This window comes from Haemaphysalis longicornis, unplaced genomic scaffold (genome assembly GCF_048455015.1).
Source record: "Haemaphysalis longicornis isolate Haplotype H1 unplaced genomic scaffold, Haemaphysalis longicornis Haplotype H1 scaffold_7, whole genome shotgun sequence".
Lineage (NCBI taxonomy): Eukaryota > Metazoa > Arthropoda > Arachnida > Ixodida > Ixodidae > Haemaphysalis > Haemaphysalis longicornis.
The window spans coordinates 43,890,878-43,918,415 of NW_027526422.1; the positions used below are offsets into that span (position 1 = coordinate 43,890,878).

Here is a 27,538-nt window from a genome sequence, read left to right on the forward strand (position 1 = left end):
TTCGATGCGGTCAGTTTGCGCGTGGAACAAGAGTCGCGCTCCGTGGAATAGAAACTTCGGGGGAAAAGCACCCTTCGCTGAACGAGATGCAGAGAAAAATAAAACGGGGAGAGAAAGGTTTGGAGGGAAGTAAACGGAAAGTCCACCGGTGCCAGAAGGCGCCCGTTCTGCCAACGCAACAACCTTGATCCAAAGGGTGCACTCCGGCTTGCGGGCGCCCGCCCCCTTTCTCCTGTCAAAATATTTCAGGGCGGCGGTTGAAGGCGACGCGTTCTTTTCAGTGAAGTCGTTCGAGCGGACATCTTCACCGCCGGGCGTCCGCCTCCGCGTTTACATAACAAACGCCAGATACCGGCCCCAAAGAGGAACCGGGCGGGGGCAGCAGTCTTTCCGACATGGTGCCCGCGACCCGAACGCACCCACGCCGCTGCTTGGGCCAGCGCGGCCGCGAAACGGCTTGAAGACAGCGGGTTCGGTTTCGTATCGCTGTCGCCTTTCACCTACGCTCCCAACGCGCGTCGAGGCCGAAAACCATTCATCTGCGTGCTCTTTATGCGCCCTCTTGTTAGTGTTAAATGGCGCTCGACAAAAATAATGACAAACAGATATGTATATAGTTTTTTCTGTTCCCGCCGTAAAGTATGAAGGTTTACCATTACCCCATGCAACAGCCTGGTTTTAGGCTTACCTTGGGTGCGGTGACTCGATGTTTAACCTGTTCATCTACTAGGCAGTTTTTTGTGACGATGTTAGTTTGTAACGGTTCTGCCACCGAAGGTAATATCTCAAAAGGAGAGCTTGCAAGTCCACACTAGGTTGGGTGGCGGCTTACCAGCAGTCATTCCATAGTTGCTGCTCGCAGATTCAATCACGCTTCCCGGCGACCATGTTCGCGTTGGTTGATAGGCGCAAGGACACGCGTGTCGGCGTCCCCAAGTAAGTGTCGTCGGAAATTATTCGGAGTACTCGACTAGGGCGTGCCTGACTACTAAGCTGTTTACAGTGTATTATGCATAAGAACACGCTCCTGCAAATGTTACGTTGATGCGCGGCTGCTTACAAAAATACGCTGCTGTATGTCCATACGCTCCTTGCTACTGAAGAACCTGAGCAGCAAAATGCCAGTAAAAATTGCAATCCGAATTAAACATCCGTTAAAACCGAAAGTAATGTTATGGGGCCCACAATTTCGTTTTAATACCGCGACATCGACCCTCCCTCACACAGGGGGCTACAATATGCTGCAATGAAAGCCTTAACGAGATTCCAGGCGGTCTCCCCAAGATACGAGACTCAAGACAAGCAAAATTAGGAAATAACAGACACAGGACAAAAGTGTTAAAGTATTGTCTGTTCTTCTTGCGTCCTGGTCAATTTTTTGCGCATTATTTTTGCAGAAACTACATTAAACCGTCAACTACGTGCATTAAGCTATGGGTGGATGTGAGTCTTACCCAAACGCCGCACACTTGGAAATGATTAAACGTTCAACAACGAAGCACCGTAATGGCACAGGAAGCGAAGCTTCTCTCGTAAACCAAAGCACTGAACGCGGCATGGCTTCCTTCCGCATGCCGCAACTAGGCCACTCATCCATATTTCTCCCGCAGGAAACACATGCACGCCGACAATGCCGGCACGCACGGAAGGAAAACCACCGGCTTCCTCGCTTCGGGTCGTCTCCGCGTCCACCTCCGGTCTCGCTGCGAGGCGTCCGGACCACGTTGGGCAACCGCATCCCGCCGCCACTTCCACTCATTCAAATCGTCCGCCTAATCCCCACGCGTGTCGCCCGGCCTCCTTCGTCGGCATGAAAGCATTGGCTCCCCGACGCGACCCCCCAAGGACATTTTTGTGGGGTAATACGAATGAGCGGAGGATGTGGCTGTGGGTAAGAAAGACAACAAAACTAGGATGCCACTGAAAAGAAACTTCCCGCCTTTCTTTTTTTGTTTTTTCCCCTTTTTACGTAGGTCCCATTCTTCTATCCCTCTTTTCTTTGTTGAGATACGGTAAATGCCCCGGCCCGGAAACAAACACTTCATGACCCTGACCGACGAATTCAGCCAACAAAATGCAAACCCGTGGTGCTTATACTTGAAGCGTTTGACAAATGCGACGACAAAGCAGGGTCGCGTCAAAAGTGCAGCAGCTCCTAAGATGTTGTGTAAACTGTTCGATCAAAACAAGGTACATTTTCCTTCTCTAAATTTAAGTCGGGAAAACAAAATATGCACAGAGAGAGAGAGAGAGGGAGATCCCTCTTGTGTGCTCACGACTTCCCTCCACTCTCGAATCCCCCACCCTCTCTTGCTTTACAAAGCTCCTTTTACGCGGCGTTCCTGTACGGGCTGAAAGCTAAACGGTCAATGCGGGACCTGCGGTCTAAGGTCAGCTGGCGGTCTCTTCCACACACACACACACACACACACACTCGCATGCACGCCCAAGAGAAAAAGCCGGGTCAAGGAGGTGTTTGAAGCAACTGCGTGGCTGTTTATTTTGGGAGTGAGAACTCAAGATGTGGACACTGCAAACTGGGCGGTCTCTTCCATTTGCTCGAGCGTGTGTGCTTAAGCGAGTGGATTCTGAGCGTCTGGTATCGAACTATAAGATCATGCGTGCCAGATGAGAAGGCCAAGTACAAGGTCGTCGATCAAAGCGTCTCGGAGCGTTTCTTCTTTGGTCTTCATCTCGACAGGCTGCTTGTCCGTGCTGACCTGGATAGGCGTGTCAGAAAGGGGATGTGGTTACGTGGTGTACAGCTCTTTTTACGAAAAACGTTACAAGCTGGGCAGCGTTTTTTCCCTCCGCAGAACCTCGGTGTCGGCATCCTTGTCCGCCTGAGGCGCCGGCGAAAATGGAGGGGAGGACAGAATGACGAGGAGGCTGGAAGAAGTACAGGGAGGGGGAGGGAGAGAATTCGGTTCAACACAAATATGTCACACAACTAGAATCCCACTCTTAGCGCGGACCTCACTGCATTACAGTCTGTTTTATTGTTTGCAACGATTGGTTGGGGTTCATTGTTTTAGGCAAGGTGCATTGAAGAAAATAAGTTATCGCACAGGTTATATACGCTCTCTTTCACGCCTGGGAGAGCAAATGATTCTACAGAGTCGTCGCAAGGGAAGTGTTTCTTTTAAGATGGACTTTAACTTTTACTTCTCGTACAAAGACCATATAACACATTACTGTTCCTTTTTTTTAACAAAAAAAAAAAACATCGCTTTCTACAAAAACAAACCATACAAAATACTCACTGATAAGTGGATGCATGTGCGGAGGCTCTAGTAGTAATCCGGGAAGACCCGTTCCTGGAAATAAAGGCACACGCGTTAGCGGGATAAATTAATCTAAGGTAGTGGTTTTATGCCCCGGTTGTTATACTGCGTGGGAAAGGGTTACAGATGCAGAGATTAGAGACATGTTTCAGTTCCCTGTACACATAGATGGCTTCATTTATTCTTGCATGTATTCACTTCTACGTTTGCATATAGACTTATGCGGCTAATAAAGTGATAAAAAGCGTAAAAGAGCAACTGACGAAACGCAATTTTTTCAACTTCAATGGACACAGCATAGGAAAAGCTGGCTTCGCCAACTGTTAGTTTAAAATCCCAGAAACGAAACAAGAATAAATGAACGAGATGCTAAGCTGGCAATATCAGTGTTTTATTCTCTCCGTTTATTTGGTTCATCTGGTTCACCCCTGAAGAAGGCCATATGCCCCAACTAGCGAAGACCCTCCTTAAATTCTAAAAGATTTTGAAGGCTCAGTTTGTCCCCGCTCAATTAAAAAGACGAGTGAGCTCAAACAGTCGCATGATAGAGAGAAAAATAAGGATACGGGAGGAGCAAGATTTTATTCATTTTGTTTTATAAATGGTGGCCCGCTCGTTGAGAACTACATTTTATCGAAACAGACAGGCGATTGCACAGGTAAGATCCCGACTGCGGTGATGACAGTGAAAATATGCACGAAAAAAATCATGCCAGCTCCACTCATTTAACATCGGCAAAGACGATATTTTGCGTTATGATATCCTAGCTTTGCGTACCCTAACCGCAAAGCTAGGCTCCATATAATGCAAAGATTCATAGAACTTCATACAACGTTTTTATAAAGCGCCATACAATGCAAAGCTTCATAGAACTTCTCAAAGCCAGCCGATCGATTCCCGTTCGCACTAATTCATTTTTGCTGCGTTCCACTGTTCGCGCCATCTATTGGAACCATTTGTTACTTATGAACTTGTAACACTGCCACGAGGAGGCGCCGGGAGCTCTTTTCGTGTTTTCATGGCGTATTTTTTAACTTGCTATCACAAAAAACCAAGGAGCCATGTATTTATAATTAAAAGGACAATGCAAATACCACTTTTGTATTTACGTCTTGCCTCAGACATGCTTAATGTTTTCTTCTTGCTCAACAATGCTGACAAGTGTAGACATTCTCACCATATTTAGTGGTTTAGAAAAGGAAAGTTTCAAGTTGGGCGAGTTGGCAGGTGTTCGTAACTAATCCCATCGCGATATACGAGACAGACATAAGAATAACCACAGGACAAGCGCTGTGTTTTGTGGTTATTCTTCTGTCTGTCTCGTCTGCTGCGCTGTGATTAGATATGAGTTTAGAAAAGCTTTGCCTCGTTCAAGCATTATTTTAAATTCATCGATGTGTGCTTGGCGTTTGCCCTCCTCCTCGTTGGGCTATGCTGTCCCTACATCGCTGCGACCGCGTTACCACGTTTCTGAAAGCCCTCGAAAGAAGGCTGTTCTAACGAACCGAGGGCCCGACACTTCGCTAATCGGCTGCGCACATTGAAACTATTTGTGCACCTCCGCCAAGCCCGCCACCGTCGGAGGACCAAGGAACATCCCCTTCCTCCGAGGACGCATAACTCCGAGGCTCGGAGTTGAGCTACCGAATAAAGTTTGCTCTCTCCCTCTCTCTCTTATTCTCTTCTCCTTCCAAAAGTCTCACCTCGATTTGTATGGCGACGGCGGGCACCTCCGCTGCGTCGTCGACGGTCAAATGGGCGAAACCGTCTCCGCGCACCCGCACCACTCGTCCCGTGCACGAGCGTCCGTCCAGGCGGCTCCCTGTCAGCACGTCGCAGTAGTATCCCGCCGGCAGCGTCGTGTTAAACAGCCCGTTCACGGTGGAGCGGCCGTTGTTGACGAGCACGAAGCCACGACGGAGCCGCGCGAAGGACACCGCGTCCTCGTCGTCGTCCCACCAGTTAACTGCGGGCGCGTCGCCCACCGCGTTGCGGAAACGCACCATGTGGCGGATGGGCAACCACCTGCGAGGATGAAGAAGCCGTATTGTGGTTGCAAAAGTCTTGTAAAGGAAACCTCGAACCCTGGCAGAAATCATATTTTGCGCTTGTTAGGTTTCATCAGCGCCTTCGTTACCATAGGTTCACTCTAGGTCTTGTTGGCATCCATACTGACCACGAACGAAGCCTACAAGGTATTATATAATTGATATTACAAGGAATTTCATAGCTCGTCGCATCTTGCGAAAAATCGAACTCTGTCTCTTTGAGAGGAAGGCTGTAGGACACGTAGAGCGAAGCTGGGATAGTTGAAGTGTGAAAGTGTTAGTAGAGTATTTGTAACGTAACGTCAAGTGTTCGTCTGTGTGTGCGTGTAGGTTTCCGTACAAAGGTTTAAGCGGCTCCAGTGTCCTCATCCTAATTATCGTACCCACTGGCGTGCACAGAAGATACCTATGGATGATTCCCGCTTGTGTCATCCCTTCTTAAAAACAGCGGCCTCTAGGTCGGCCCCTGGCCCTGACCACATTACTAATAAGATTTTTCTGCAGTTGGACGACTCATCCATCACAATGCACCACATCATTTGGTCAGGTACAGTAATACCCGCATCACGTAAAAGAAATCATTCCATCCTTCATAACATATCATCCTTACCAGAGTGGGAGGCTGCCATCTCTAGCCCAGCTACCCTCGTGCAAGAAGCCCTCGCCTAGTTGGCTGAGGACACCGAGTTCCCAAAACATCGGGAGCCCCGCTTTCTAGATGACTGAGTGAACAACTCAGTGGTGCAATCACCACGACTTTTGCGCAAAATAAAGTAATTACTCTACTACTACTACTACTACTACTACTACTACTACTACTACTACTACTACTACTACTACTACTACTACTACTACTACTACTACTACTACTACTACTACTACTACTACTACTACTACTACTACTACTACTACTACTATTATTATTATCACTGTTTACTCTATTGTGATCTCATATATCACTGCCTCATATATCACAGAAGCGGAATGGTGATCTCGTCTCGCCCGACGAAAGAGTGGCAACCGAAGCAAGTCATTCCTCATAAGAGAAAAGCGAGTCATGATAATGATGGCAATACGTCCTGACGTACTTGCGACCAAATATCTGCTTGTACCCAGGCGTAATTCCATCTTGAGACGTAACTATTTTTTTTCCCTTCAGACGGTCTATAGCAAAAGGATTCGGCTTAAAGTGAACATTTAACGTTGAAAGGCGCACTAGTTCGTCAACCCAGTGCACTTCGCTTCGTACCCGGGCTTGACTTGAACGTGAAGGAAGTACCTGTGCTCGCATATCCATCCGTTGTAGCACACGTAGTTCTCCTTCATGAGCACTGGTTTGGTGTTGAAGAGGTGGTCGAACGGCGGTCCCAACTTCTTCGGGGGAACGTAGGTGTCGAACTTCTGCTCCAGGTCGTAGCTGCTCATGACCCGTGCCACGCCGCGGGGCTGTGCCAGCATGAGCACGGTCGCCAGCACGTGCCGCTTGCGATCCCGGTACGAGACGACGTCGTGCTCTGCGTGCTCCACGTCCAGGCCCCGCTGCGTCTCGTGGCTGTCCACGTACACGACCTCGACGTGGGACGGGGACGTCCGTTCGTCCATGATGATTGGTCGGAGCGCCTTCAGAGCGCTCTGCTGAGCCTTGTTTACGGCGTTGGCTAACGAACACGAAGGGACAAAGTGTGGAACTCAATTTATAACAGTTTGTGCACATTACACGATCACAGTTTCTTATTGACCAAGCCTTCTATAGCGCCAGACAAGCCAATTGTGACATGGGTCAAGAACAATGATGAGCATAGTTATTAAGCGAGCAGCTTCAGTAGGGTGGTGCCGTATTTGCCTGTGTCGTGGTTTCGGCTAGGATGTGACTGTGATAACTATTGCACCGTGGTGAAATGAGGAGCATGATGACTTGTTGACTGGCACCAGCAAACGTGTACACAAACCAAACGGCTGGCATCGTTCTTTAATTATCTTAGGATTATATGACTAAGTTGTGCTAATTAAACCGACAATTAAGCTTGCCTTGAGCGAAGGACACTTTATTTGTAATTTAAAAGCTTGTGCATAGAACGCACTGGATGCGCCATTATCTTAATGCTGCGCGTAAGGAAGTAGTGACTAATAAGTTAAGTTCCTACTCCTGCCAGTGGCGGTCCCAAGGGTGGAGGGATGGGGGGCGAAGGGGGCGATCGCGTCCTCCCCCCCCTAAATGGGTCCTCGGATTCTTATTTTTTGTTTTTTAAGCATCCCATTCATGCGATGCCGCAAACACGTTGCGATTGTCGGAAATGCGTACTCGAGTAAGCCGTTGTACTGTCTAAGGGGGGCCAAAAACCATTGTGTCGCTAAGTGATTTGTGTGCAAGCGGGTTACACCGCATACGTGCACACGCCGGCATGGTTATTACCTCCTTCACAGAACTGGCGCAAGGAGGGGAGCGGTTCTTTAGTCGTACCCCCAACCCCCTCACCCCCCCCCCCAAAAAAAAAAAAAAATTCCCCCGCATTTCCCCGAGGGGGAGAATGTGAAAGTGCGAATGCACGGTTGTCGGCCCGCTTGCGGCGCTTGCGCTCGGCCCCCGCAGCCCACCGCCTCGCCGCCTTCTCTTCCATCTCTTCCATCGGGTTTGTAGTATCACGTGTACACCACGCAGTTATCAAGCCGCTATAACGCCGCTGAGTCGCCAACGCACGCCGCTGACGACGTAGTTTGAATGCGTTAAAGATATAAGGCGGTCACTAACACTGATATCACCGTCGCGTCCGTGGCTTGGTCGGTAGAGCGTCGCGCTGCGGCCGCAAAGTCCTCGGATCGAAACCTGGCGCCGGATGCTGTTTCTTTTTTAAATATAGAGGAGCACTGCGGACGCCGACGCCGCCGCCGCCGGCGGTGGATGGTTTGGGGTCGCTTATAAAGTGCATTCGCACTTAAAAAAACTAACCTCTGGGACTGCTACTGCTTCTGCCCACCTTTGTATGCAGTAAGATGCAACAGGTTTGTAAGATACTAACAAGTCACGAAAACGAAATTAAAATCCGCTATATCGAGGAGCCGTGCGCACGTACAGAGAGGGCCTTGCTGGCAAAATGACATAAAACAGGAGAAGATAATTGCGGACAGACAGCCGTAATCTCGATCGCATATTTTAGTAAAAGATCTATTTCGGCGCATGTTAAAGAGATTTCGGCGCATGTTAAAGATCCCCAGGTGGTCAAAATTCTTCCGGAGCCCTCTACTACGGCGCGCCTCATCGCCTACGTTGCTTCGGCGCGTTAAATCAATCAATCAATCAATCAATCAATCAATCAATCAATCAATCAATCAATCAATCAATCAATCAATCAATCAATCAATCAATCAATCAATCAATCAAATGTTTCATATACAGGTAGATTTGAAATAAATGACCATCGTGCGTCGAGAAAAGATGATCCAGCACGCTGTATACAAACTTGAAGTCTGGGGATACAGTAGCTATGTCATGAAGTATACTCACGCTCTAGGAAGCAATATTTTCCACGACCGCCTTTATTTTGTACTCTGTACTATGTTTACTGATATATTACTGACTTCAGTATCACCCAGGTCTGCTCTTTTTTCCATCCTTGAGGTGATTAAACGCTTAAGCTAAAACTACGCAGAAATTTTATACAGCTTAAGCTTGCGTACACAGTGTAACTGACATAATTTAAAATATCCCTAAGCTGTTTTTTGCAGACTTTATTAGCTCTTCAGTTTTCTTCTGTTTTCTTTCGCAGTCCACTCGAAATTTATTTTATACCGCGTCACTTCCGAGTACCGCAATCTTTTGCTTCAACAGTGCTTTAAGGCCCGAAGGAAATTAAAGAAGCGGCACGTTAACCCCACTGCATGGCTAGTTTGAAATAAAACGTTTGCGTACTTGCACCAAAGTTGGTTGTAAATTAAGAATTCCATGGTTCTGCAGCTTTGCATATTCAAAAATACCCGAACAAAAATAAAATTATAATTCAAAATACGGCTCGAACACCAAAATACAGCTCGAATCTATGTTTAAACTGAAACATTTCCTAAATACATCAAATTTTGTTACATGGTTTGGGGGTCAGCGGGCGCTGTTCTTAGTGCACAGCCCCGCATTACTTCGCCAGCAGGCCTCATACGGGAGCAATAAGAAACAACACAGTGAATGAATGATGGTAAACTGCGTTTTGTCCCAGTAAGACAAAACTCACCGCAGACCAGAACTCACCGTAGATCTTAAAGAACGTCGAATTGGTGACCGCCCCAATAGCTTGGTACTCCCTGGTCCAGGTTAAGTTGAGCGTCGACATCTCGTGATATATGAACGGGGCATCGGAACCTGCAGCCGTCTGAGGCGGCGAAGCCGTGTGGTCCACATTAGCGGCAGCCACAACTTGCTCGAGGGCAAATCTGGCGGCTGTGGCAGGCAGGGCGTCTGCGGAAGTTTGGGCTTCAGCGGCGGTGTGAGGGTCGGTGGCAGCTTGGGTGTCAGTGGCGGTGTGAGGGTCGGTGGAAACTTGGGGGTCAGTGGCGGTATGATGGTGGGTGGCAGCTTGAGTCTCAGTGGCAGGATGGGTGTCAGTGGCGGTATGAGGGTCGGTGGCAGCTTGGGTGTCAGTGGCAGGATGGGTGTCAGTGGCAGGTTGGGTGTGGGCAATGCTACCTCTTGCAGTTATCGTTTCGGAACCCATAGAAACTGTTTGTGAGACCGTTCCATCCTCGGTCTGTTCTCTTTCGCTCAGCCTCTTGTAGATGAGCTCCAAGTCTTCTGGCCACATATAGTCGGCGCCGTCCACCCTGAAGCCACTCACGCCGACAGACAGTAGCCGCATCAGATAATTTACGATTCTCGAACGCACGTTCTCCACTTTGTGATTTAGGTCGGCGCGACCCCGAAACTTGCAGTTCCGTACCTGGAACACAACGCATGGCGTAGGATTAGCCTGTCAGCGACTTCCTTCAACGACATGACAGGGCGGTTGCACTCAGCTCCACCATATACAAAAGCGGTTGCAGGCGTCTTTATCCATAAGGTTTTACATATGGCGTTTATATATCACGTGGTAATATAGCCTGGTGGGGGCATTTTCGGGGTTTCGCTAAATGTTGGAGCCCTACCATACTGAAACGTTCCGGGAGTTCATACGGAGTATAGCGTGCGGGTTCGTAACTAATCGTATTCTCTCCAAAAAACCGTGAAACCAAATTGTCTGTGACAATAAAAATTATTTGACACAGTTTTCGCGTTTATACCTTCAATAAAGGGTGAAATCAGACTCCGTATATTTTCCGTACACTCCGTATATACGGAATTCATCCGGACGAGGATTTAGCGTTTCTGGCAGTGTTATGGGAGGAGAACTGGTGTCAAAGTTTCAAACGGGTGTTCACCATTTTATTACCACGTGCTTCTCGAAAGTATCCCCCGTTTTATGGCGGGCTTGTGTCAGGATAGGTATGAACTCCGCATTTCCATAATTCCGTGTATACAGAACGTTTCACGAGGGTACATTGACTAATTTTGTATGGGAGAGCAAAACAATAAAAATGAATACATTTTCGGTTTTTAACATCTCCGTAGTATAATCACATCACCGTGATTTTATTGGATTATTTATAAGTACCCGCGCCACAAAGCACTTCATTCTAGTATTGCCCACAGAAATAGAAAAAGTACACTTGAAACTGTTTCCACTATTTTTTATTGTTCTAGCTGGTGGAAAGCGTATCTGAATGTTCTGATGAGCGGAAAATTTGAATGTTGTACAGGAAAAGTCAGTAAATGCCAGAGAAAGCAGTCGGTGTTTTTATCCGATACCATCACCAAGAAATGAAGGGTACAGGTGGATGGCAACGAATATGGGTTTAAGCTTGGCTGGGGAAGCAGTGGGAAGGTTATTTAAGGGAAGCAATAAATACGAAACCAGGACCAGTACAGGGCGGCTCACACGTGTAGTATATAAAACTCACAGGAAAGCACCCACACAGCGTGCACGCGTCAAAAAAGCCAGCCGGCCTGCTGTAATTGCTTTACCACAAAACGAACATAATCAGGCCATTGCGCATCATGTGCGCTGTAACGTCAACTTCAAAAAAGACTGTCTTCACGAAATAATTAAACTATATCCCTTCTGCATCAGGCGTATGTCGTTCGCGAGCAATTTTACCTGTTCTGCGGTTGTACGGTCTCTACACAATACTGAAGCCTTTAGCACAAGCTTTTTGACATCCACGACTCGACTAAAGCCATAAAGAAATGACAATCAATTGAAGTGCTAGAACAACAAGACAAGCGAGTCTACACATGTCGACTCGCTTGTCCCGTTGTTCTAGCGCTTCAATTCATTGTCATGTTCTACCAACAGACCCAAATCAGCACCCTCGTGAACCATAAAGAAATGCCCTCGTACAGTTGTACGAAGCCGCTGCGTCACGGGCTACGAAAGGTTTGGCGTACTTTGTCTATCAGAAAAGGATAGTTTGACATCCACCTAAACGCAGCCATACGGCTATAAAGGAAAGCTATACCCCTTTCTCGGAAACTTCGCAGTTGAAGAAAAATTCTTCCTCGTCCAGGATTCGAACCCGGGACCACTGCTTAACCGGAGCAGTCGCTCTACCAACTGAGCTAACCAGGAGGCTAGTCGTTGCTAGCGCGAAAGCGAATTGATCAACAACTCGAAGTGAAGGACAGGTGTTAATCGACCAGATTTAGGGGAAATCCCCAAGGTGGAGTAAGTTTCTGTAAAGGATAGTTTGACATCCACCTAAACGCAGCCATACGGCTACAAAGGAAAGCTATACAGCTTTCTCGGAAACTTCGCAGTTGAAGAAAAATTCGTCCTGGTCGAGGATTCGAACCCGGGACCACTGCTTAACCGGAGCAGTCGCTCTACCAACTGAGCTAACCAGGAGGCTAGTCGTTGCTAGCGCGAAAGCGAATTGATCAACAACTCGAAGTGAAGGACAGGTGTTAATCGACCAGATTTAGGGGAAATCCCCAAGGTGGAGTAAGTTTCTGTAAAGGATAGTTTGACATCCACCTAAACGCAGCCATACGGCTACAAAGGAAAGCTAAACAGCTTTCTCTGAAACTTCGCAGTTGAAGAAAAATTCGTCCTGGTCGAGGATTCGAACCCGGGACCACTGCTTAACCGGAGCAGTCGCTCTACCAACTGAGCTAACCAGGAGGCTAGTCGTTAGTAGCGCGAAAGCGAATTGATCAACAACTCGAAGTGAAGGACAGGTGTTAATCGACCAGATTTAGGGGAAATCCCCAAGGTGGAGTAAGTTTCTGTAAAGGATAGTTTGACATCCACCTAAACGCAGCCATACGGCTACAAATCTGGTCGATTTGTCTATCAGAGGTATTCCGACCAGACTCCAAGTATTCCACAAATTTTTACTGTGCAGCACTTACGCGTCCGCTACCATGGTTTGGCGGCTTCGTCGGCCTCGTAACCAAGTGAACGAAGGGAACACCGAAGACTGAAGGAAAACGGAGGAGGAAATTGTGGTGCGAGTGTGAGGGGGGGAGGGGCGGTAGCCCAGGCGGCGCCACAGAATCCCAGCACGTGCGCGTGATGCACGTACAGGTACCGTCATAAGTAATTGAATGACGAATTTGTGAATGTCACAAAATATCTGTCACTGACTTTATGGTAGGCATTCATTACCTGTTTACTGGAAGCTTTTTCTATTAAGAAGTACTCCTATAGGTGGTATTCATTCAGAAATTTAGCGGGCGATTTTTTCTCTTGGCAACACGGAAAACCGCCATGTCCGTGGCCACTGTGCCAGCGCATGCGCTTTGCGCCCGCATCTCCCAAAAAATAAAAACACCAGCTTCCATCGTCTGCTGCGTTTCAACCATATCATCGGTAGTGGCGTCAACAGATATATTATTAATCGCACTCAAATTATGTGAAATTGTGTGGTGGCGCTCTACTTGCCCTCGCGCGCTTCGCATCGCCGGGGGATGAAACCGCCGTGGCTGCGGACGGTGCGCGCAGTTAGCTGCCACTGCGGATGTCGACGCAAGTGCACAAGCACCGTATCCACGACTTTATGTCTGGTAAGTGCCCTTTAATACGTGGTTGAGTACAAAAACCGAATAATTTCCTTGGAAAGATATTTCACGCCTACGCCGATTTAGCGCTGGCTTTCTCGTGCGCTAAAGGTTTCACACTCAGCAAAACAACTCACCTCAGACATCAGAGCGCGGCGGCTGGCAATCAGCTGATCTGCGGCGGCGACTTCATACGCGTCTGGTGATAGGTAGATCGTACTGCCCTGCCCTCAACGGTACTTGGCGTCGAGGAATTAGTTTGCATTTAGTGGGCAACAGTTTGAAAATGATGCAGTTTTTGCTGTCGAACGGAGCACTGAGCTCACGTTGCATCCTTTGTGCCCCGACCAACTCGAATTCGCTCGTAGGTGTACGCAGAGGCTGGGGTTGAATTGCAGATAAGGTTGTCACACTCATGAGCGGAACCATGACTTTTCGCGTAACCAACGCTATCGCGGTACAACTGACTATTGAATCACTCGCAGACGCCTTGCACGAAAACACAAGGTCCCGTCGCGGCCCGCGGCCTGCCTGGTCGCCATGAAGGCATGGAGGAGAAGAGGGGTGCATGATCTGCGGGCCGTGAGCACAACATCGCCTTAGCAACGGACGCTTGGCCACGGATATGGCGGCGCACACACATGGTTGCCTGCATGCATTCCACGCCAATGAATACCTCCTATTGAATACCTTGCTGAATACCTTGCTGAACAATGAATACCTTGCTGCACACCAGTGCAGCAAGGCAGTTTCCGGGAAAAAAGTTCCTGTAAATTTACGAGAACGTGTCACAATTACTTTTGACGGCACCTGGGCACCTGCACTTAGGTCTCTTGGCGTCGTCCTCGTTGCTCTCTCTCTCTCTCTCTCTCTCTCTCTCTCTCTCTCCTCCTTGCCTGTGGCTCATCCGAACCCCGTGACATTTGCACAGAAGGTTCTAACACGATTTACAATAACATATTCGGCGGCGGCGACGCGCTGCGTGATAACGGCACAGTAGCGCTCGCGCCGCCGTCCGTTCGCTGATCACGCGAACACTTCCTGAGACGCAGCAGAAATGCGCCGTGACCGAGAAGACTGCAGTTCGCGCTGCGCACAAATTTCGCATTAGGGAGTGTAGTGATCGTCAGCAATTTTTTTTCTCTGGTTCGTGGAGAGAGAGAGAGAGAGAATAGTCTTTAATGATACTGGTGAGGTTAGCCTGGCCAAGGCGCCTAGCTTGCTACACCAGATGTATAAAAAAAAATGAAATCGATGAAGAGATGATGATAATGACTGTGATGAAGATGACGCGCTCATTAAAAGGATGATCAATGGTTGTCTATGTATTCTTTTAAAATAAGGAAAATTGTCCAACTTGGTACATATGCAACAGCACGATGAAACCGTTCTGTATAGAGTTGCACCACAACGTAATTTTTGTGCGGTGCTTCTTTTCCTGTGTTCGTCTCATGGTCTCTTTAATTACCATCTCTAAGTGATAAGTAAAAGCTATCCAAGCTGACTGCCAAGCAGACCTCCCCTGTATGCCGTAGTATTACTAGATCAACTCACACTTAATAGAGCTTATGAGAAAATTTTATCGCATTATTCGAAGCCCCGGTTACTAAACCAACATCGGATCACATATTCATAATTAGCTCGGAAATTTGCCAATCGCTGCCAGCTTTCAAAAGGGCGCACCTGGACGACGTTGGAGTAGTCCTCGACCAAGCCGCTGGCCGTGCCGCAGTCGGCGTGGGAGTGGAAGTCGCTGGCCCTGTACGGCACGCCATCGTACACGAAGCTGTCCGAGTTGAAGGAGCTACCGTTGTAGCCTTTGCCCTCGCCGATGCTCGAGGTCATGTGGTTCAGCACCACGTCCACGAATACCCTGCAAGCGGCATGAAACGGTTATGACGCTTCAGTAAAAGATGATGCTTCGTTGCGGAATCTGTACGCCTCTGAATACAAATTAAGTGCAAGGTTTTGGTTAAATCCTTATTCGATCTTGATAATCACCAGCATGAGTGAACTATTCAAATTCTGTTCAAAGTGTGCCGATTTATTAGTAGTAAAAGGTTCACCTGAGCACGAGGTCGCCGCTTGGATATCTGTTTCCAGCGGCAGCATGTACAAGGGCAACGAAATACCGCAGTGTCTCCGCCCACGCTGTGTTATGTAGGCTATAGGATGGTCAAATTTAACATGGGGATCACTCACTTTGTGACGTGCCTAAATGCAGTGCAACCTCTGTGGGGCGCTGTGGGGCGGTGCGAGGCGCCAGGCAAACCAACACCGAGTAAAGTACGCGCAAAGTCGACTCTGTGTTATAAATAGAGCATGCTGCTTTATTTCCTTGAGCTCTGTGGCAGTTATTTAAGTTAGGAATCCTTACGTAAGGGTTTCAGAACTTGAAACATGTTTCTCTGCACACGAATGGGGATCTGGTTCAACTTAATCTAGTTCCGCAGAGGTAAAAGAACATCATGCAAAATACAAAGGACGATCTAATTGATCAGTGCCGTCATCCATGCTAATCTACAAAACATGTATTCGAGCTAAACAAATCTCTTTCCTGATGTCGTTGTCCTGAATCTATCCTAAATTGCACGTCTTGTTTGAAACGATGAATAGCTTGATGATGGTTTTCTAACGTGTATTTCAGCTTTTGTGATGATGAAATTATAAGAAATGGTCATGCTTTCGGCAGCATTTTAAGCGCGATGTATATACAGTCCAGTGGACAGCTTAATTTGTAACAGCCGCAACACTTTATGCGTGCAGCGCTGCATATTTATGGCTGGACGAAGAATTTTCTGGTGAGTTCTTTAATGAGAGTGCAACTACTGCAGGACGCCGTTGTATTTTACGCATTATTTTGCCGTCGAACGTATATCCATCTTGTTCTCGGTAAACGTTACTTATACGGTAAAATACCTCCGCTGTTCCACATGAGCGCTGCTGGTCTAATAATTTACAAATGGTTTGTTATAGAACCTATTGCCTTGAGCAGAAAAGAAATTTTAAAAACTAAACTAAACGTGTCCGAGCAGAGTTACTCCTGAGAGCATGCAGTATGCCGAATCCAGAGTCGCAGTATGATTTTTGTAGAGTCTGAGCAGACCACTAAAGCCTACTTAAGATGTTCATGGTTCCTCGCTGGAACATACAATGCATGAATCGTTTCTGACGGCACAAGTCTACATTTCTGGACTACCGCCGTCCCTAAGCATTTTGTTGCTCAAAATGTGTTTCTACTTGAGCTCAAGTGTTATTTTTACAGTTAATATAACGTTTATAGAAGCACACATGATACTATATACTCGTTTTATGTTTTTATTTTCTAAGCAAGTATTGTTGCAGTGCTTAATTTAATTTTTACTGGGGGTATTCATGTATTCAGAGGGAGAAGGTGGTACAAGCCTGCTACGTTTTACATGTAATGGGCACTTCGCTTCTGCAACAAGTTGTTTACTTTTTCCTGTGAAGTGGCGCAACAAAAGCAAGCATTTTTTTAACAGCAGAGCTGTTGTAGCTGGCCGTAATGTGTTCCGCGCACCGGGTTAAAAATTCCAAGAAAATGACCAGCGCTCGTGAGCGCGTGCCTCGCGGCGACCGTAGAGTGTCCCCGGCTCTTGCAGTCGATTTAGCAAAAAAAGAAAAAAAGAAAAACTGGCCAGAATCCCGAGGAGTGCCTCGCGTTGCCTCGCAAACAATAACGCCACAGCTGTCGCAACACCACAGCTGGTGCCACAGCTGGCGCAACGCCGCGCATGCGTCGTGCAGGTACGCGCCGCCGCTGCGCCCCAGCTGTCGTTAAGCGCTACCCCGCATGTAATGCTTGGCATGAGGAACACGACGATATCAATGCATGACGATGACTACTACTAGCACAGTGCAAAGCGACGACGGTACATATCAATAAACAATTTCAAACTTCTACAAATGTGTGGTGATGGGTCCGTCAGCGCTCAAGTAGAAAGAAATTGTTCAGCTTCGCTATGGTTCAAGCCTTGCGCGACTTAGTGTAAGCTTCCCCGGTTTTTGCGTGAACATGAGATTGCTATATTTTCACCATTCTAAATTACAGTGACTATACCCTGGCTACTTCCAGCAGCACTGACTCCTACCCCGACATAAGATGACACGCATATATAAAACATATTCATATAAAATATAACATGCAAATATATAAAACTAAGCTCAGTTTGAGTTATAATTCTCGAGAAAAAAATCATTTACCAACCCTGTCATGGAAATCATTCCAAAATATACTTCAGGTCTCGCATATGAATTAGCCCCTTGAAGACGAAAAAAGAAATGTTTCACATGAATTGATTGATTGTGGAGTTTAACGCGCCGACGCTTCACCTGGGCTATGAAACGCTCCGTAGTGGAGGGCTCCGGATTAATTTATACCACCTAGGAATCTTTAACGTGAGCTGAAATCTCGGCTCACGGTCGAATTTGGCTTGTCGACTCCATCTGAAATTCAGCCACCGCAGCTGTGATCGAACGTGCGTCCTTTACGCTGAGCTGCAAAACGCTTCATCCACTGAGCCAACGCGGGGTTGTTGTTTACATTGATTGATTTCCACTGTGGGTAAACGTTTTTGAATACCCGAAGCTGCATTTCCAAACTAATGTGTAAAATAGCTGCGAAAAGACGCATCCCGCAAGCGAGATTCTGCACTTTGGGACTGTGGCCAGAATTTTTGTGACTTATGCCACAAAAGTAGACGAAAGCCATTTAATAGCTTTTCGCAGCCTTATGGCTCGGGACGAATTAGGTAAGATAAATTCGGAACCATAAGCTGTACCAAGCCGATTGGTCATGCTGTCAGGCCAAAGCCGCGTGGTATTTTGTTCTTTTGTATTTCTTTTTCGTTACAGTTTCGATTATCTTTTCATCTGCTCATTTTTCGAACCCTGGACTTCATTGTTCGTAAACTCGTCTGCGCTGCAGCTGATACAGTTGGTTTGCTGTCATTGAAACAATTTGAAGCTTTATTTCGCTCATTAATATAGTTACTGCAGCTTCTACTGACATAACCACTGGTTGCGCAGAGCGCCGCCAGTAGGCAGAAGTATGGGAAGCATAGAGTCATCGTGAAGACACTGGTCTCGCGCAACTCATGTTATTGAACATCAGTGCGGTCTTGACATCACTTCAAAACGACCCTTATAGTCGCAATGTAAAAAAAGTCAAATGTCACTATTTTGTGAATTTAGAAAGAGAGTGCGCTACCTCACTTGGCTTTCGTTGCACCGGCGCACCATTTCAATGAATTCCTGCAGGTTCCCGCTTGGTGAAGCCATCTGGTAGCTGACGGGCTCATAGCGTTCGTACCATGACCGCACGCTCACGCCACCAGGAGTCTTGTAGAGCAAGAACGCATTCTCGTTTGGAGGGGACACCTGTCGCAGGGTCAATGATTTTCTATTTCATTCCCACACTGTTTTGCTTGAAGCCTATAATTGATGAATGCGCCGAGTTGCAGCATTACACACATAAATGAATACAGCAAAAAAGGGAGGGTAGCAAGTCTTTCAGATAATTCTTGGATTTTGAATGGTAGGCGTTTTAAAAAGTATAAGGAACGAGTGAAGTTAAAGCAGGTATTTTGGCCTACCATCTGGGTGGACGCCCGTCCGCTAAAGAAATCGGTGATGTATGTATACGCTGTATTGACGGGACCATGGAGGTAGCATACATATATCTTATTTTAAAGAACTATTCTTTGATAACTATCTAAACTTTATTCCCGTAGTACAGGACGTGGTTTAGGCAGTTTAGAACTTGATTTTGTTTTGTCATGTATTTTATTAGTGTTTTTGGTTTCTGATGACTGCCAGGGTCTGCCACACAAGCCCTACGTGACTTTGGCAGGCCAGGCGTTATGTTCCGTTTCAATAACAAAATAAATGGTCTCATCATCATCATAAAAATGGCAGAAAAATTTTCAAGATTTCAAATTTACCGCATCAGAACGTCACCATTGAGGTGTCAGCCGACGACCGAGTTACGTTCATGCGGACGTCCCAACAGAATTTGTCCTTGCTAGCTTGATACCCAATAATTTTGTGTCACCAGAAATCGGGATCGCATACTGGCTTTTCTGTTAAATGTGCATGTTTTTACCTTTCACTGCGAGTAGAGGGATTACCGTATCCTTTAAGCGCCTAAGGGGGTCTCCGTGGCTGGCAAACGTAATTAATGTACATTTGTCCCTTTGCTCTGGTTAATAATAATAATAATAATCAACTTAGTTCAGTCCACTCTAGGACGACAGCCCCTCCCATTGCAAATCCCCTACCCTCATCTTCCCATGTCCGAACTCAATCTTTGCCTCCTAATTTCCTTATTTAGTCCCTACATTGAGTTAATCGTCTTCCCCTGAATTCTTTTAGCCACTCGGTAGCCACTCTGTAACCCTGGTGGTCTACCGGTTGTTATTTCGTCTCACTAGGTGGCCAGCCCGTGTTCATTTCTGTTTCTTCATTTGAATTATATCATCTACTCGAGTTTGCTCCTTTATCCAGAAAGCTTGTTTTCTGTCTCTGGGCGTTACTCATATTATCCTACTATCATGGCCCATGGAGCCGAATTTCCGCCCATATGTCATCACCGGCAGCAGGCATTGTCTGTATAGTATTATTTGCAGTGACAGAGGTGGCTTACAATTATTTATTTTAGAGTGCATCCAGAGTGCACCCCAGCCCATATCTATTCTGGGATTTGTTTCTTTCTCGTTGTATGGATCAGCACTGACGACTTGTCGAAGGTAGTTTCACTCTTCTATTTGTTCTAGCGTTGGGTCGTCAAATCTGAAGAGGGCGCTTTCAGCATCCTTATTTATCATTTGAACAAACAGCGCAGGGAAAAAAGACAGCACAAGCGCTGACTAGCAACTGGGCGTACTTTATTGCGTTCTGCAATATTAATATATACGAAAACACAAGTGACGTCCCAACTTGCGATCAAGCAAAAAGAAAAGGAAAAGGAAAAGGGTAAGAAAACAGGTAAAAAACGAACTATGTGCACCGCACTGAGGGTAACATTTTGATGCTGCTACCTCCGACATGCTCCATCTGTGTAGTCACGTTCCTTCTGTAGCAATGTCACAGGGGGCTCACTCACACACGTGTCGCCCCTTTTCGCTCTTGTGTATGCCTCAAGAATTTCGCGCGTGCGTGATCCCAAGTAGTTCTTCAGAACCTTTGTGTTCTCAAAAACAGTTGGGGTGCACCCACAAGTCTTGCATGGGATGCCAGGTGGCGGCCGGTGCCGGTAATTAAGGCAAACGCGTACTTCCTTAAGCGTTCGTTAAGACGTTCGTTAAGCTTATTTATCATCGCTTTAGACTTAATCACATTTATTTGTAGTCCCACGGCCAAGTCAAAGTGCGTTTCAAATATCCCAACAAACGCATGTGGACTATTTGCCAGCTGCTCAATTCGACTAGTTGTAAACGCACAAGCGAAATCACAGAAAACCAAACGAATGCTGTAAAACCAACAATAATGTTATGGTCGAAGCACAAGTTACGTCATGCTACCTGTATAAGAACTGTTGCTGCTACCTGCCATAAATTTTGCACACAAGCAGATTGAACATGTGTGGCCAATTTGAACAAATGGTACAGTTCCCTGGAACCTACGCTACTTGAATCGTTTTTGAATATTCTATTCATAATGTATAGTCTGCTGCATATACCAAGCCATGTCCGTCTCAACTGTAGGGAAATACGTTACGCAACACTTGATAGCATTACCATAACGTATCAAGAAAGTCAGCCACCCCAGTGTTATATTTTTATAGATATGATGGGAGGCATTCCAATAAGTTTTGTTTTATACCATGGCGGATACGTCAAGTTTGGTGGATATCACTGTTTCACAACCAACAACGGCAATTCTTCAACATCTTGAACCACAACGCAATACCGACACGGACACGAGAAGAAAATAAGAAAACAATGTACACCAAATATCTGCGGTGTCTCTAGATCTTCATTTTCTTGTTTCCGTATCGGTATTCCGGTGTGATTCAACATGTTCAAGAACCAGTGCCAACTATTCCAATTGTTGGTTCTTGAATGGCAGTGTTATACGCACATATATATAATGACAAATGATGTGTAACATGCACTATACGCACCTGCACGGCTCCGTAGCCGGACGGGCCGAGGAAGTCGACGCACTCTTGGGCGACGTCGGGCCAAGCCCACTCAAACAGTTGAACAATTGTGGTGCGGTCACCAAAGAAGCCTGGATGGTCAAAGCGCCCCGCGATAACGTACACATCTCGGCATGGCAGACAGATAGTCGCAAACAGTATCCAAGCTATGATCCTCCGTGTAGAGGCTATCGCCACGATTGGCCACGTAACAGCAATCATGGCTTCTTTACCGCAACTTCCACTATGCTGACACAGGTTTTCAGGGATGGCTATCTCGGTGGGCGTGTTTTTCTTGAGCGTAATTTGACGTGCAACGCCGGGCAACAACGAGAGTCGACGCACCCGAAGGAGAGCTTGATATTTTTAGAAACTGGTTGTTACTCGGAAATTGCAGTTGTAATACCGCGAAAAAAACATCAACTAGTTATTCCTCGACAGAAAAATGGAAGTCCCAAGGTGAACACTTTCAATAAAATTACAACGAACACTTTACTTTCCCGGCCTGTTGGTTAAACTTGAACTTTTACAACAAAGTGACCGACAAGGTGCACATATTTGCCACCGAGATCCGAGTTATGCACTGGCCTCAAGCATCATGCTGAGTGTGTCCACAATCTTGAAAAAGGATTCTTGAGAGACAATGACTTGACGAAGCGGCTGTCAAGCACAACACAGTTCTCAGGCCATCCGTCAGGTGAGAGAAACTCAGCACATCAAGCACCTTTGTCGGCCCTCACATCACTCGAAGCACTGCGCTACAAACGCGAAAGTGTGGGTCGTCTTCGAAGCACCGTCACGTTGAAATAAGTTTCAGCTCGGGTTCAAGCAACCCTCGTCGATCACGGAGTACATCATTCTTCAAACTTCGGGGGGTTTTACGCATAAAACAGGAATGGGCAGGTATCGCCGACGTGCAGTGGCACAGGGAAAAACGAATAAGATGACCGCGGCGCGAGAGCACTCTGACTCGAGCGTTGACGGCTTATCTTATCGGGCGTGCGTGCCTACCTAGCGAATGGAAAGGCGCTGCTTAGCCCAGAAACGTTGGTTGCTGCACCGCGAGGTACTCGTGCCCTACGCGCTGCAGAGGGATGAATTCGGTCTCGCAAGAGAGGCCGGAAACTCCTCTGTCCTTCAGCGGGAAACCTAGTTTCTGTTTTTGCTTGTTTTTCGGTTTAGTTGGACGCTTTTGACGTTCTCGTTCCGGCGCTTGGGACGTGCTCCAAATATGCCGACGTATGCGCGGGGGTCGAAGGAAGCATCAGTCATACCAAGCGGCTCCGCTTGCTGCGCACAGCTCCGTACGACGATCTGTAGGGAACGCTGTATTCTGTAGCTACCGTTAGCCGTTCAGATGTCTTTGCGCCAAAATATCTGTAGCTACCGTTAGTCGTTCAGATGTCTTTGCGCCAAAATATCTGTAGCTACCGTTAGTCGTTCAGATGCCTTTGCGCCAAAATATCTGTAGCTACCGTTAGTCGTTCAGGTGCCTATGCGCCAAAATATCTGTAGCTACCGTTAGTCGTTCAGATGCCTTTGCGCCAAAATATCTCTAGCTACCGTTAGTCGTTCAGATTCCTTTGCTCCAAAATATCTCTAGCTACCATTATTCGTTCAGATGCCTCTGCGCCAAAATATCTGAAGCTACCGTTAGATGCCTTTGCGCCAAAATATCTTTAGCTACCGTTAGTCGTTTGCGCCAAAATATAGCCTTCAATATTTTTTTTCATACAGGGAATAAATGTGATCTAAAACTTGCTCAAGGCTTCAGTTAGCCTACGGCATAGTATTTCAGCATTTTCTACGAATGACTTTCGCCAGTTGCCCTCTCAAAATGAAGCCTTTCATTTGAAAAGCTGTGTACGCACAGTTCAGATGTCCCTCTATTATTATAGTCTGCGGACCATTCACATCAATGGTATCTTGTTTGAAAATTTCCACAGCCACGTAAGTAAACTTCGATGTGTTTTTTTTTATGAATGCACTTCAAGTCAATGTTTCTAATCAAAGGTCTGGAATTCAAGTTGAAGAAGCCCACTGATTACGTGCAAACGGCGAGTGGGTCCCATTATTGCCTGTTCGACCAGATTTTTGGGATTAGGTTGGTTTGAACGCCGATGCGTTACCTGCATGGAGTACCTTATTTAAACAGAGCACCCACATAGCCGTTGTGTGACTTTAAACAAGCCTTTGAGAAAACAGAATGAACAAAACATAGACTTTATTTTCACAGAAACGAGTAACGGGTAAAAGTAAAATCCATCTTTCAAACAAGTGTTCAATCAGATGTTTAGACACACACAAGTGCCACAGTGTGTTTACAGAGAAAACACCTTAGCACTTCAAGGTGGGTGGATTATGAATGGTAAATCAGAAACTGTTTTGCGTACTTTCTAGGAATGGTAATTGCGAATTTACTCTGCCAACTAACATGATATGTAAAATTTATCACAAACACGAAAACAAGGAAAAGCGGTACATAGAATACGCATTATTTGGATGATCCTTATTCCCCGATAAAAATAAGAACATCAGAGTTCTTTTTTCTGTATTGTAACTCCAAGGTACCGAAAAAAAAACTGGTTTAAAAGTCGGTGGCAGTTCTGCCAATACCGCTTTGAGTAAAATCTTTTCAAGGTAAGACCAGAAAAGCAACACAACGCTGAAGAGATCAAAACTTGACACAATTAACAAACTTAACAAAATAACAGATTGAATAACTAATTGCCACCACAGGAACAGTTACGAACCATGGCCATGGGGTATCAACAGGCATATCATAATCAGAGTTTACATTAATAATGAGCACTTTCAAATGGTCTTGGTGCCCATTAACCATCGTATGCCTCGTCAATGAGCACTACATTAACTGTGAGTCCTTTTGAAAAAGAAAGGTGACATCGCGCGAATGTCCATGAACACGGGATCACATGTAACAAATACTACTTTAATATGGTGATGAGTAAACTAAGTGGCGAACATTGATGTCAGTATTTACTGAAAGAACATCAACTAAAGCAACGTAATTCTAAGTTGTAATCACACAATCAAACTGGTGGCAACAGCGCACAGACGAGACGAAGTTGGAGGATAACAGGGTGAGGGACCGCACTTCGACCCGCTGTCCTGTAAACTTTTAAACTTAAATCCATACTTGCGCTGCTGCCACTAGTATGAAAGCATGCAGCAAACAGACGAAGTGTCGATTTGCTGACACAATAAACGCTGAGTGTACTAAGAACCTTGCAACATGTGCAGCAATATTGAGTCGTTGCAACATTGCAACATTGAGTCGTTGCATTTATCGCTGAGTGACTTCGTTAACCTTACAAAAATGAGCTACTGATGAGGTACTTTGGTGACAACTGGTGATTGCGCTATTTACAACAGCTTAACAAAAGAACTCGCTGGCAAGAAACAATCTGCTCACGGGGAAACATTATTCGAAACTAACAAACCATTGTTAACGCTTGCACGCAAAACAAATTTTATTTAAAACAATCCAGAGAGAAATACTGGGGCACGTTTTGCAAAATCGCGGCAATATGCTACTGGAGAAACACCCTCATCACACAAGGCTTCAAAGTACATGTGTAGTGCACTGCCTTAACACTCCAGTGCCTCCAGAAAACTGCAATAATCAGTTGACGGAAATCGAGGTTTTCGTGGAGGAAGCATGCAACGTATGTCACCAACAGACAGAAACTGCGAGAAGAACAAAGACTACATATCAGAGTGCATAAGTTGCCACAAGTAGAAATGCAATAGCCTTTTGTCTTTAGCCGATGAAGTCTTGTAGGGCTCGGCCTAAGAAATGAAAACGCGCAGACAAGACGTCACATTCTACTCTTTTGGCCATCTTACATGTGATGTCATCATAATGTTTTCCGAAAATTTGTTCACCAAGAGATTCTAGCTTGGGATTTGCTGACGTAAGCGGTGTGTGCCTAAAAGCACCACAATAAACCCAAGCAGCAAAATTAACATACAGCGGATTCACAATTTGTTTTGTTTACTTGTCATCCTTAAGGCTTATCACCTTCAGGGCCTTCCAGCACATTTAGCGAAAGCCGGAGCACTGTACACACGGCCCTTCTCGCGGATTTTGAATCGTCAAAAATGTGCGTATTGAGTAGGTATGTACAACCTTAAAATGTGAGTTTTGAAAATGTAGAAAAAAACACTGCTAAAACATGATATCGTGTAACAGTTCCAAGCTATGACTCATTTCAGGCGCCATTTTGTTCATATTACACAACCGACCCCGGCCCTGCTCAGGCATTCAACAAGTGGCCGATGCCCCTTATGGTAGTATTCATACTATTTCCGCGAGATGTCCTTGTACATGGGACGACTCCTGCTTGCAACGTGACTACCCGGGGGTAGTTTCCATACGAAAAGCTTCGACATCCTTGTTTTATTACCTCCACTGTCCCGGTACGTATGCTACGCAATAAATGTGGACAAACCAGAGCCATTTCGACATATCAATGTACTCCATTGTCAACAACATCAATTAAAACCTCGTATTTTGTACGCGTGTCTTCTCTTTTTAACCCGGTATTGTAAATCACTCGGCGAGAAAAAAAGGTAGACGACTGCATGAACGGAATCAGTGCCTGAACAATCAATGCGACTGAGTATTCCAACGCCTTTAAGCGCCAACGATGCTCTTTGATGCTACGTGTACCTACGCAGTTCACCTAAACAGCCTGCGGTTAGACGCATGGTGGTCATCATTTGCGTTGTCGTCACACCCCCCACCACACACGCGCGCACACACACACGCAAGGGATGGGGCTCTCCGCAGCGCTAGCCTGGGCTGGAAGATGTTTCACTCGGCGACGCACCTCTTCTCGGGATTCATTCTGCTCGAGCGTTTCCAGCGTCAATCCCCTTTCTCTCCAGCATCACACGAGGCAGAATGGTCTTTCACCAGACGACGCACTTCTTGTGAGGATTCATGGGGCTTCCCGGTTGGCACTTGTAAGCCTCGGCGAAGTGAGCGGAATTGGACACGACGCCGATGACCCTGGGGGTGGTGGAACGCGCTCGAATGTATTAAAAACATTTCGCCAAACAGGTATCGCAAAGACAGCAAGAAACGAGAATATGAAAACATAAATGCTAAAACTCATAAAGTGGTAATTAAAAAGCTCATAGTATATCAAACTTTTCCTCTGTTACTTTTTTTTGTAACACACACACACACACACACACACACACACACACACACACACACACACACACACACGCACACGCACACGCACACGCACACGCACACACACGCACACGCACACGCACACGCACACGCACACGCACACGCACACACACACACGCGCACGCGCACGCACGCACGCACACGCACGCACACGCACGCACGCACGCACGCACGCACGCACGCGCGCGCCCTGTGCTCCCGCTTTCATCACATTCTAAAAAAATCGCCGCAGGTGGGCTCCACCACAAAGTTTAGAACGAAGAATCGGGGTGACCAAATGGGCGAATTTGGCTAATGACGACGCCCAGTATGCGATTTGAGTAATGAAGAGAATCTCCGCAGGGACAACAGCGCAAGTCTTCCATTTTGCGCTCTTGTTCCGGACACCAAAGCACATTTTAGCACATGCAGGGACTGCGAAAAGCGACGCGAAAAACGCAACTCAATGGGCACAGCAAACACGTAACGTGGGCGACAGCGACAAGCGAACAAATTTATACACAGGCCGCCGGGGGCCGCGACCGCGGCTGACGCCGTCGCTCGCTCTTTGTGGCCATAAGCAGCCCACAAGCGAGCGGCAGCGGCGAGCGACAATGATGGAGGACAGTGTATTAATTATTTCACTTCTCGCTGTCACGCACGCTACGTGTTTACTGTACCCATTCGGTTACGTTTCTCGCGTCGCTTGCAGCCATCGCTGCATGTGGCTGCCCCCAAAGAGCTTGCGCATGCTGGGCGTGGTCA

General features: G+C 46.7%; 2 protein-coding genes across 3 annotated transcripts in view; both read right to left on the reverse strand.

The window, feature by feature from the left end:
- Window positions 1-2,464: 2,464 nt before the first annotated feature.
- On the reverse strand, window positions 2,465-22,662 carry LOC144145409 (alpha-amylase-related protein-like). The gene is made up of 8 exons (XM_077677011.1): window positions 21,553-22,662; window positions 18,640-18,809; window positions 15,093-15,282; window positions 9,570-10,254; window positions 6,612-6,990; window positions 4,988-5,309; window positions 3,264-3,317; window positions 2,465-2,889 (listed from the first exon to the last, which is right to left on the reverse strand). Exons 1-7 carry the CDS (start codon window positions 21,790-21,792, stop codon window positions 3,291-3,293), a joined length of 2,013 nt encoding a protein of 670 aa, XP_077533137.1. The 5' UTR covers window positions 21,793-22,662; the 3' UTR covers window positions 2,465-2,889; window positions 3,264-3,290.
- Window positions 22,663-23,799: 1,137 nt separating this feature from the next.
- LOC144145410 (neprilysin-1-like) overlaps window positions 23,800-27,538 on the reverse strand; it is a 76,347-nt gene continuing 72,608 nt past the window's right edge. For both annotated transcript variants that reach the window (XM_077677013.1, XM_077677012.1), the window contains exon 22: window positions 23,800-26,605. In XM_077677013.1, coding sequence (XP_077533139.1) covers window positions 26,506-26,605 — 100 coding nt within the window. In that variant the 3' untranslated portion in view covers window positions 23,800-26,505. The remainder of the gene's footprint in view (window positions 26,606-27,538) is intronic.

Coding starts and splice junctions, on each gene's coding strand:
- LOC144145409 (XM_077677011.1), bottom strand. CDS start 21,792: ATGATTGCTGTTACGTGGCCAATCGTGGCGATAGCCTCTACACGGAGG. Junction 18,810..21,552: donor CCGGCTACGGAGCCGTGCAG/GTGCGTATAGTG, acceptor ACCCTGCGACAG/GTGTCCCCTCCAAACGAGAA. Junction 3,318..4,987: donor CCGTCGCCATACAAATCGAG/GTGAGACTTTTG, acceptor CTTTATTTCCAG/GAACGGGTCTTCCCGGATTA.